Here is a 12,286-nt window from a genome sequence, read left to right on the forward strand (position 1 = left end):
CATTCCTACTGACATTGCTTCATAATTTAGCCACCTATAAGTCTCTATTATGTTTACCTTGTAAGCTTCTTTCAGAGGTCCTGCTAAGCAAGACGGCTAAACTTCACTTCTTCTCAGTACACAATCCACTGTAATGCCTTTTTCAATCAATAACTTATTTCTTCAGTAGCAAAGGGCACATTCTCAAATGTCTGAATCATTGCATTAGTTCTTGGAATTACACCAAATCAACTTTTATTTCTAATTACTACACCAAACTACTAAATTTTATATTCTTTTAAAAACAAATTACTCTTCTGAAGTCTTGAATCCCGGTATTTTTGTCTTCTCCAAATGTGCAGCATGTTCATCCTCTTTCATGTCCACATATACAATAGCTTTCATTGATGAATTCAAAATTATCTGTGCTTTCACATTTTTCATCCTTCCCGCCTACCCAATTTGTGTTGTTACTCCTTTCCAATCAACTAAATCATGTAGCAGCACCAACCTTTCAAACATGCTATCAAAACTTTCAGTTTTACCGCACATTTTTCACCTACTACAATCCACTACTGCCTCCTGACCTTCTCATTTGTTCTTCAGTTCTGCCTATATATATCAGCTCCTGATTCCTTATTTCTCCACCTCTCAAGAATCAATTTCTATCTTTACTTGTAATTGCTTTCTGTTCTGCTATATCCTTCTGTGATTCTTAAGTTTTATTTTATACACTTACTTTCCAAAGTCATTTCTTTCTTCCTCTCATGAAGAAATATTCATGCATCATTTTATGAAATTATTTATTCGCTAATTCAATTCTCTTATGCCTTCTTTTATGCAGTTTCAACATAATTACCATGGCTATTGAGGACTATGAACTGATCAAGACTATTGATGACACTAAAGAAGCTTCCTTCCTTATTATCAGAGTGATTAGGAAGTGGTGCCAGCTCCATAAGAGTCCCCCTCATCATTTAGCATGTATTATGTTCGTTTTTATGGATGAAGAGGTAAGATTAAATGTTTTATCTTTCATGCTTTATTGTCCTATCAATCTGAATTTAATATCTTCTCCATTCCTCATTCAAGTATCTATCATGAACAGGGCAATAAAATACATGCTGAAGTCACAAACAAACAACTTCATGAGCAGTATAAGCGAGAGCCATCTGAAGGAGACATCATTTACATTGAAAATTTCACAATTTCACCTAACACATGGCCTTATAGACCCACATCTCATCCATGGAGGCTGCAGTTCCATCCTAACACTTACATTAGACCTCATGATGCTGAGCTTCCATGCAATTCATTCAACTTTGTCTGTTTTACAAAACTTCACGAGGACATGAAAAAAAAAGAACTTAACACTGAAGTTCTTATTGGTTTGCTTCTTTTTACCTTTCAATATTATCGTTTTCATTTCATTGAAACAACTAAACTGTTATTTTCCTCCCTACAGATGTCATTGGCTTTTTAAAATCATTTGGTGATTGATAGACTCAAGGACAGATAATGCAGCACAAAATCATTTAAGCTATACTTTAGAAGATGAAGAGTAGACTATTACACATTTCTCTATACCTATATTTTGCTTTTATCCCTCTTATGCATGTGCCTTAGTTTCTTTCTTTCATTAATTCTTTCTTTCATTAATATTTGTAACTAGGGATGTCGCTGTTAACTGCTTATTATGGGGAGAGACTGCAATACAAACATATTGGGCCAAGCAGGATGACATGGACCCACCAATTATTGTATTGATGCAATTTGCTAGGATCAGTGTGAAAAATGGTTTTGCACGCCTTAACTTTCCTTACTCTCTTATTTATTTAGCTTCTCATCAGTTCTTTACTTTTATGATCTATACTTTTTAGTCCATCTATGAAATGTCTTCCAAGTGCTTCTGCTATTTCTTATCTTTGCTGTGCTATTTCTATATGATTCCTTTATTGATTAATATAAATTTTAACTAGGAATTTTGCAACTGTCAAACTCCTACACTGCTACTAGGATCACCTTTAACCCTGACATTCCAGAGGCAAAGGACCTACTTGAAAGGTGTAATGCCTTTCATTCTGCTGTTATTATTTCTAACTACAATATAATAATGCTCTCCATTCTAATAACAGCAACAACAAGAATAATAATTAATTGAATTGAAATGTTTCCATATTGCATAGGCTTCAACAGTCAACAAACACATCATCTTTTAGCTTTACACAAACAATTAGTGTGAAACAAGTCAAAATTCTTCCCTTTCACTTCTACAATTTCCTGATAGATTCCCAATATCACATGTTGCTCATATTGACGAGGTTATATTTCTTTTACTATTAACTTTCCTACTATCTTGTACTTCCATCTTTGTCAACTTCTTACTAATTCATAATATCTAGGAAAAGGAATTTCTGATTAAGGGAACCATCAAGAAACTACAAATAGGAAATGGTTGGACTTATGATGGTTGTGACATCTGCACCAGCAAACCAATGGAGTAAAACAATAAACAATTTTGCAATATCTGTAATCGGAGCATAACCAATATTAGCCCAAAGTATGGAAGAGCAACATTTCAACCTTTATATACTATTGCTGTAAACCGAACTTTCCTAACAACTCTTTTTCATTTAACAGATTTCGAATCCACTACACCATCTCTGATGCCTCTGGATATATATCAGTTGTCTTCTTTGATAGACATGCTGTGGAACTACTCCACACAACCGCTATTGTTCTAAAAAATGAATTGATAGAGGTTGATCTCATACACATTACAATCTTTATCCTTTAATTTAGTGTTACTGGATTTGTTCCAACAGCTTTATTTTTTTCCACCATGTTAACTTTAAAGCAAGCAAAGTTGCATTCCTTTCCCAAGCAACTTAATTCTCTGGTTGGAAGAACTATGGTCTTGAAGGTCAAAGTAACAAAGTACAATATTCAGCACCGCATGACCAGTCTAAGTGTGTCTCAGTACACAGAGAATGAGAACTTGCTTTCTAAGTTTACCTACACAATTGAACAGGTTTGATGCACCTAAATTTTTGAACTCTTTTTTACATGTGTTCATCTCATTTGCTGTTACTAACTTTTACACATTACTGCATTTTAACCAATTGTAATCCCCTAAGGATTCTGATGGCGACAAAGCTCTCAAACAAGAAGTTTGTTATAACACATTCATTTCTAATTGAACGAAATCCTCCTTTATAGGAAATGGCTCCTTCATTCATTGCAAATTCTGCTGATAACTTGCAATAGATTGCTTCTTCACAAGTTTCAGACACAATGTCATTCAAGACAACACCAACACAATCCACTGCTTCTGCTGACCAAGATACAGCACATGAGCAAGGAGAAAATGATGACATGCCAATTGCACAGCTGTTCACTACTCCAACAACTAAGGGAAAGAAAAGACATGCTGTCAAGAAAGAAACTTCAAAAGATCACTGCCCAGGCATCTCAGATATGCCAACACCTTCTTTCTCCACAACCAAGCCACGCAAAACAATCAAGCAAGAGAAGATATATTAGACAAATTAGACACTACTTCCATGAAATATATTTTGTCTATGCCTCTAAATTTCAATTCAGTTGCTTAAGTTTCTCAATTGTACTGTTCTTTTTTTTTTTAATCTAAGGCCTTAGGACTTAACTTTGTTTCTTTATGTTTTCCATCTGTAATATGCCTTCTTCTTTTTTTCAGTTACTTTGAAGTTCAACAAGCAATGAAATTTTCTTCACTTTTACCACGACTGCTTCATCTCATTTCAGTACATCCATTCTTAAATTTCTTATTCTTTTTATTTCCATTGTCCCTGTAATCATATTTTCTTAACAAGTTAATTAAGTTAATCTTTTAACACCTGCATTAATATAGAAAAAAATCATATCCAACTATCAAACAAATTAATACCATTATTATATTGTCAAATTGCTGTCGAAAATTGCCTAAACATATATGGATCAGCAAAGAGACAAAACAATTATCAAATGCATTCTCTTAAAATAAATATCATCATTAAAAATGAACAAGTAATCCCATCCTTGCATTAATAACTTGTCACATATTCACATAATATATTCACTTTTCCTAACAGCAAAAATTATGTCTGTTCTACTAACTTTCTGACAACATATTAACAATAAACTCAACAAGTCCATGCACAAATTTCAAAGAAAATAAACTATGAATAAAAGTTCACATTGTCCAATACTTCAACTATCACTGTGTCATCTGAACAGGTTATCTAAAATAATAACTTGCCTCAACTGCTTTTCCAAGTTTCAATAAAATCAAATATGTTTAGTCCTGTCATAGGTTTTCCCCCTATTTCTAATTCATTCTTTCTGTTTCTTACTATTTCCTAAATGTATTCAATGTTTGTAGCTATCGCCTAATATCCAGATTACACATTCATTTCCTACTGCTATTGTTCAATAGCATACAACTCCAGACCCCTTCAGACATTAAGAACAAGAAACTTCATGTGCATCATTCTTTGCTTCCCAGCTCAACTTCAACTTTAACCACACGAAAAAGGTCACTTCTTCTTAGATTTCTTCTTACCTATTAGGTTCCTAGGTTCCTTCTCCATAGCATACTGAAACATCTTGGGGCTATATCTACTTCATAAAATTTAAAGCAACTTATTTTTGGAATCCAATGACAAGAAGAATTAACAGCAAAAGATTTCAACTCTTGGAAAATGACTATCAGTCAACCTTTGTGCAAGTAAGGGACGAATGCAATGCACTTCAAGACATAACCAACCATCAAGGTATGCTAAAAATTTTCAAAGCCTCTCCTTCTTCGTAGCTTTCTGATAATTGATCTTGCACTTTAGGAAGAGCAATGTGTGAAGATCTAACAGTCAAAATCACTCCAATTAAGAGTGTCAGATTTTGGAATTTAAAACAATCAAAAAATCATGTCAATTGCACCCAGGTTAGAAATTAATTTCTCTTATAAATGTCCCAAAAAGTAAAGACTTCAATCACTTCAGTCATGTTCTTTGAAAAGTCATTTCATTTCTTTTACATTTTATACACTACAGTAGCAAAGAAACAAAAAAAACATACCTCCTCCAGATTCACTTCACCAAATAGTTTTCCACCAAATCATCTTCCAGACAGAGTGCATAACAGCATAGGGTCGTCCCATTAAATTACAACAATTATTGATTCAAAAATTGGCACTTCATCTCCTCCATTAAAGTTTCAATTACCATTCCCCACAGGTATCTATCTTTCATGTCTAACTTCCATTAACTTATTACCATGCATTCAAATATATGTTCATATTAGTCTCTTATATTATTAGTCATACGAATATCCAACCAAAGTATGCCACCTTGTCTCTTTAGCAATTTCTCTCAACTTTGACAGATACATCCGCAGATCCATTTAACCATAATGACACAGAAAGTAAAAACAGTGATGATAATAAAGCCAACTTATCTCAAAAATCACAATTTGTCACAGGTGATATATCTACTTGCTTTTAGAATTCCTTACTACTCAAATCCTCTTTACCTCCCTTCCTCCTTCCTTTATCCGTTAAACATAATTTTTAAATGATTTTTCTCTAGGTTATATAGACGAAGGAGATCCTACATTTCAATGCTGCTACTGTGGGGCACTACTTTGGTTAAATGAAAGAGTTAAGAGAGTTGGATCAGCAACAGAACCAGTTTTCTCTATGTGCTGCTCCCATGGAAAAATTAAACTGCCCCTCCTAAAGCCTCCACATAAAATTTTGAATGACCTTTTCTTCAACAAATCATGTCCAAACTCTAAGAATTTTCTTGCAAATATTCGAGCATACAATAACATGTTCTCCTTCACTTCAATGGGAGGAAAAATTCACCATGTAATCAATTCAAGGAGGAGGACCATATGCATTTGTACTAAATGGGCAAAACTACCATACAATTGGAAGTTTGTTACCTGTAGAGGGATCAAAACCAATCTACTCACAACTATATATCTATGACACAGACAATGAAATCACCAACCGCATATCAGCTGTGAGGTAATATTCCTTTTATGCTCACCGTTAGTTACATTTATTTTTTTCCTCATACTACACAGCTTATTTCATTCATGTAATTGCAGTCGACATGAAAAATCATCCAATATTAGTCCTGAAATTGTTGCCATGATCAAAGACTGTCTTGATCAACATAACCCCTATGTAAAATAATACAGATTGGCATCTCAAATCTTACAAGAACAACAACAAACAAAATTGCGACTGCGCCTTATCAAAATTGTTCAACTGAACAGCAAACTTATAATCTCCCGACCACATCAAAAGTTGCAGCACTGATTTTGGGTGATTTTGACAGTTTATATGACAAGAGAGACATTATTGTTGAAAAGACCTGTGGCACACTTCAAAGAATACATGAGCTGCATTACTGCTACCTTCCACTGCAGTATCCATTGCTCTTTCCTTTTAGTCAAGGTGGTTACAATTCTAATGTCAAACACTGTCACAACTCATCAACCAATAGCTCAAAATATGTCAAGACAGTTACTATACGTGAATATCTTGCATATCGATTGATGAGCAGATCTCAAGAAGTTTCAGCAATACTCCATGTAAAACGACTCTGCCAACAATTTGTTGTCGATGGATTCACAAAGAATTGATTACATCAAAATACATCAACAAGAACTTCGAGTTGACTTGTATCAAGGTTTATCTGATGTACTTTTTAAAGGAGAAATAAATGCTTCAGTAACTGGAAAGAGAGTCATACTACCTTCTTCATTTACAGGTGGTGCAAGATATATGATCCAAAATTATCAAGATGCTATGGAAATTTGTCGTTGGGTAGGATACCCTGATATTTTCATAACTTTTACTTGCAATCCAGCTTGGCCTGAAATACAACGATTTTGTGCTAAAAATTCTTTACATCCATCAAATCGACCAGATATCCTTTATAGAGTTTTCAAGATGAAACTTCAGTCATTGCTACAAGTTATAAAGCAGGAGAAAATTTTTGGAAGAATTAAAGTAGGTTAGAAATTCTTACTTCACAGTCACTGTCATTTCTACTTTTCATACTATTTTATTTAAAAAGTATATTTCAATAACCATTTTGTGTAAAATATTTATGCAGAAATTTATACCATTAAATTTCAAAAGAGAGGATTGCCACATGCACATATCATTCTTTTCCTAGATCCAGCTGACAAGATCAAAGATGCTGAACATGTTGATGAGCTTATTTCTACAGAAATCCCAAACAAGAACACATCTCCTCTTCTTTATGATTTAGTTGCAAGTTACATGATCCATGGACCATGTGGTCACAGCAATCCAAGATCACCTTGTATGAAAGATGGGAAGTGTAGTAAATATTTTCCAAAGAAATTTGTTGAAGAAACTATTCTTAATGATAACGGATATCCTACATACAGGAGAAGGAATGATGGAAGAACAGTTGAAAGAAAAGGAACCCCTCTTGATAGCCGCTATGTTGTTCTATATAATCCAAGACTCCTTGAACTTTTTACAGCTCATATAAATGTTGAGAAAACAAACCAGTCAACATCTATTAAATATCTCTTCAAATATATCAGCAAAGGAAATGATCAAGTCATTGCAGGAATATACAACAACGATCAATCAGCAAATCCTCATGAAATCTTTAATGAAATTAAACACTACTATGATTTTAGATATATTTCCTCATGTGAAGCTGCTTGGAGAATTTTTGCATTTGACATTCATCATCAATATCCATCTGTTGAAAGATTGAGCTTCCATTTGCCAAATCAGCAAACAGTATTGTACAAAGGAGGTCAAACTGTGAAGGAAGTCCTGAAAAAGTCAAGAATCAAAGAATCACAATTCTTAGCATAGATGGAATACAACAAAACCAATGAAGATGCACGAGCTTTAACATATCTTGAATTCCCACATTACTATGTCTTTGACAAAAAGAAGAAGATCTGGACAAAAAGAAAGCGTGGATTTGCAGTTGGACGGATGACTCATGCATCTCCTTCTTCAAGAGAATTCTACTATCTTAGAGTCCTCTTAACTAAGGTCAAAGGCCTAAGATCATATAAAGAGATTAGAACAGTTGAAAATATTATCTATCCAACTTTCAAGTCTGCTTGTCATGCTATGGGATTACTAGAAGATGACATTGAATATATTGATGCAATCAAAGAAGCTGCAAACTGGGCATTAGGGCACTATTTGAGAAAATTCTTTGTCAGTATGCTTTTGTGCCATTGTCTCACTGATCCAAAGAATGTATGGGAAAGATCAGCTGAACTTTATTTGATGACATCTACTACACACCACATAGCAATCAAGAACTAACAGGTTTGATCTTCATTCAATCTTTCCTCAACAATTAATTTACTAACTATAATATACAACTGAATAGATTTCAAATGTTACTTCTTCTTTGACCATAAAATATCATCTACATGCAGATATTGTCTTTTCATATGCACAGAAGCAACAAGCTGCATTGTTTGAAATAAATCAATTATTACAAGCGAATGGAAAAAGCTTGACTGACTACCCTACCCTACCAAGGCTTGAAGCTCACAAGCACATTGATGTTACCAACCACCTTATCATGCACGAATTAAATGTCAACAGAGAAAATTTACAGCTCGAGAGTCAAAAGCTAATCTCCTCTTTAACTAAAGAACAGAAAACTATTTTTCATTCAATTATGTCTTCCATTGGCACTTCATCACAAGGATTCTTCTTTGTCTATGGTTATGGTGGGACTGGGAAAACATTCCTTTGGAATGCATTAATCACAACAATTCGTGCCAAAGGGCAAATTGTTTTAGCTGTCGCATCCAGTGCTATTGCAGCAACACTATTACCTTCAGGAAGAACAGCTCACTCTCGATTTGTGATTCCAATTGAGATTAATGAAGACTCCATATGTAACATCAAGCACAGTTCACCACTTGCTAACCTTCTAAGAGAAACAACTTTGATTATATGGGATGAAGCACCAATGATCAAACGACATTACATTGAAGCCTTTGATAGATCATTAAGAGACATTATGTTCATTGATGAACCATTTGGAGGCAAATGTGTTGTTATGGGAGGTGATTTTCAACAAATATTACCAGTTATTCCAAAAGGAGCCAGAGCTGATATTGTGAATGCCTCTATTAACTCTTCATACTTGTGGAATAGTTGCATAATCTTCAAACTCACAAAAAACATGCGCCTTTCTACTGCTTTGACACTTGAAACAACTGCAGAAATTAATCAGTTTGCCAATTGGTTACTTGATGTTGGTGATGGAAACTTATCACTTCCTAATGATGGCATGGCAAAGATAGAAATTCCTCCTGAGTTGTTAATTACAAAATACTACAATCCCCTCGAAGCTATAGTCAATTCCACTTATCCAGATTTGCTCCAACACTTATCTGACTCCAAATACTTCAATGATAGGGCAATTTTAGCTCCCACAATAGAAACTGTGAATCAGTTGAATGATTATATGTGCTCATTATTGCCTGGTCAATCAGTCGACTACTTCAGTGCAGATTTAGTTCCAAAAATAGAACAGGATAATGACTCCATTGACGACTTATACACAACTAAATTTCTCAATACAATCAATTGCTCTGGCTTACCTCATATAAACTCACTTTAAAGATTGGCACACCGGTTATGCTTCTACGAAATATAGATCAAGCGAGTGGATTATGCAATGGAACTCGACTACGAATCACATTCTTTGGGAAGCATGTCTTGAAAGCAACAACACTTAATGGAACAAATGCCAATAATGAGGTGCTACTCCATCGAATGGACATGAATCCTTCAGAGACAAAATTACCATTTCTTATGCAGCGAAGGCAATTTCCAATCATATTGTCATTTGCTATAACAATAAATAAAAGCCAAGGACAGTCCTTACAACATGTTAGACTCTACCTACCAAAGCCAGTCTTCTCTCATGGTCAACTATATGTTGCACTCTCAAGGGTGAAATCTAGGAAAGGACTACATATTCTCATTCATGATTCAAATCAGCAACCAAGATCAAGCACTTTAAATGTCATTTTTAAGGAGATATTCTGCAATTTAGATTCTAAATCCTTCTCTTGAGAAATAATCTACCTACCCTATCGAAGATTAGGTGACACTTCAGTTGCTTCTTCCTCAATTCGAATGAATTTCATCACTTATCAAAAACAATAACAAGCATGAAAAGAAAACAAGTTTCTATTCTCTTCAATTTTATTTATCAAGTAATATTTTCCAATTGAGCCTTCAATTTCCTTAGTCATTCTCCATTTGTTTTGAAATTTCTCAATCTTTTACTCTTCAAAAAAGACAATAAAAAAAGATAATCAATTTCATCTTTCAAAAAACAATTAATTTCCCTTCTGAAAATCAGCAAAACTTTTCCTTTAACAAAACATTACCTTTCTTCTAAATGGTTATGACATTACCTCAACAGCACAAGCAAAGCATAATTGATAGGACTGATGAATTAGCTTTTCTATTCTGACTAGATTTTCATGCTTCATTCATAGGGATGAGTCACTGTTTAGATACAATTAACATGTCTAAAAAATCTTTTCATGCTTAACATGTCTAAAAAATCTAATTCATTTGAACACCCCACAGCTATTTTCGCTTCAATAAATCATCTTTCATACTTATACAACTGTTAACAACAAACAATTGACCCTTCTTCGAATTAATTCTACAAATATTCATTTTCATTTCCTAAAATTAATTGACTCTTCTTTTAATTATTAATCAGATATTATTTTTCCCACACTTGATAGAAGAACCATTTATTAATGTCACAAAGTTCCTTTCTACTCCACATTAACTTCACTTCACCGAACAGGCCTTCAACTTTCATCCCTTCCATTTACTACATACATGACTATTTAGCGTGATGCCGACGCCATACACTCACAATATCACATTATGTTCTATCAAAAAACAACAGTGAAGGAGCATCAATTGAACCTCCCACAATATGCATTTCATTTCATACAAATTGCTGATCTAATAGGCTCGTGGGTTAATGACTCCATTGCCAAAGGTACTAAATGTTCCCACAACTAGTATTACCAAATAATATTAGCTATCCATTAGATATAGTGTAATACATTCTACTTACGACACAGATGTTTGCGCTGTGCTCAAGCGTATTAACGGACCCAAAGTGATCAAACTTAATGCCCTATATAATATTGAACTCACGTTCATCATTGAGGACAACCAGTTAAGAAGTCAAACTCAAGTTTTACAACTGTTAATTTCTCTCACAGTACAGACACAACTCATTAACATCACAAAATTTTTTTTCAAAAAATGTTCAATCCACTACGTTCTTCAAGGAAAATGCACACTGACAACTTGGAATGAATACAAGTCAACCAACAAAAAATCACCTCTCCCCTTGACCATCAACATCAATTCTTAACAATCAATGAAGAGCAAACTTCCAATTTCATCTGCAATATACTATAAACAGTGACAATATAATAATAATATTTTCTTCATATCAACACCACTATAAAAATACAATAACATCAAGAAATTAATTTACTATTCATTATCGAATCAAAGAGACAGAGATCTTTCAAACTTTAATAATTTTACAATTTAAAGTTACAAATAACATAAATTATCCGTGCAACGCACGGGGCATAACATCTAGTTTATGAAAAAAACTACAATCTCAAGCGTGCGATGTTGTACTTTGAGCCGTTGCCATGTTAACTCGCTTGTTATTTTCTTTCCTTGCGTCCTTTTCATCCAAAATAATAATAATGATAATAATAATCACATGATATTAAGCAAAAATACTTATTAACTTTTTTTCCAAAGCCACCCAATATTTTTAAGTGAAAGATGGTATAAGAGCGCCCACAACATTAATGAAGTGGATGCAAAAGTGCTCAAATAATTAAATTTGACTAATGTCGGTTAACAATAGCTTTAACGTTAAAAAAGAAAGCAAACATAAGGTATGAAAATACTTATACATTTTTTTATCTAAAAGCTTATGATACTCTAAAGTCAACAATATTATATGAGTATTCATTAACATTATAAAAGAAATTATATAGTCAAGTTCGACCTTAACAACTCAAGCTTATATGAGATCACCCAAATACCTGAATTCTAAGATATTATTTTGTTTTATTTTCTTCTTTTTTAAACATTTCAATTTTATCTTAAAAATAAAGATTTTTCAATTTTTATCTTATTTTAATTTTAATTTATTAATAATAAAAATTTTGAATATTTGGGCTA

At 33.5% G+C, this 12,286-nt stretch overlaps 2 protein-coding genes across 2 annotated transcripts; both read left to right on the forward strand.

Annotated features, from left to right (window-relative positions):
- The first annotated feature begins 6,625 nt into the window (after positions 1-6,625).
- On the forward strand, positions 6,626-7,867 carry LOC129305587 (uncharacterized). The gene is made up of 3 exons (XM_054945579.1): positions 6,626-6,773; positions 6,873-7,019; positions 7,185-7,867. The coding sequence occupies exons 1-3, from the start codon at positions 6,626-6,628 to the stop codon at positions 7,865-7,867; spliced, it is 978 nt and encodes a 325-aa protein (XP_054801554.1).
- LOC129305588 (uncharacterized) lies at positions 7,868-9,653 on the forward strand. The gene is made up of 2 exons (XM_054945581.1): positions 7,868-8,228; positions 8,452-9,653. Exons 1-2 carry the CDS (start codon positions 7,868-7,870, stop codon positions 9,651-9,653), a joined length of 1,563 nt encoding a protein of 520 aa, XP_054801556.1.
- Positions 9,654-12,286: the final 2,633 nt, after the last annotated feature.

The sequence above is a fragment of the Prosopis cineraria genome, unplaced genomic scaffold, assembly GCF_029017545.1.
Source record: "Prosopis cineraria cultivar Desert tree isolate PC_DT_omini unplaced genomic scaffold, ASM2901754v1 PC3, whole genome shotgun sequence".
Lineage (NCBI taxonomy): Eukaryota > Viridiplantae > Streptophyta > Magnoliopsida > Fabales > Fabaceae > Prosopis > Prosopis cineraria.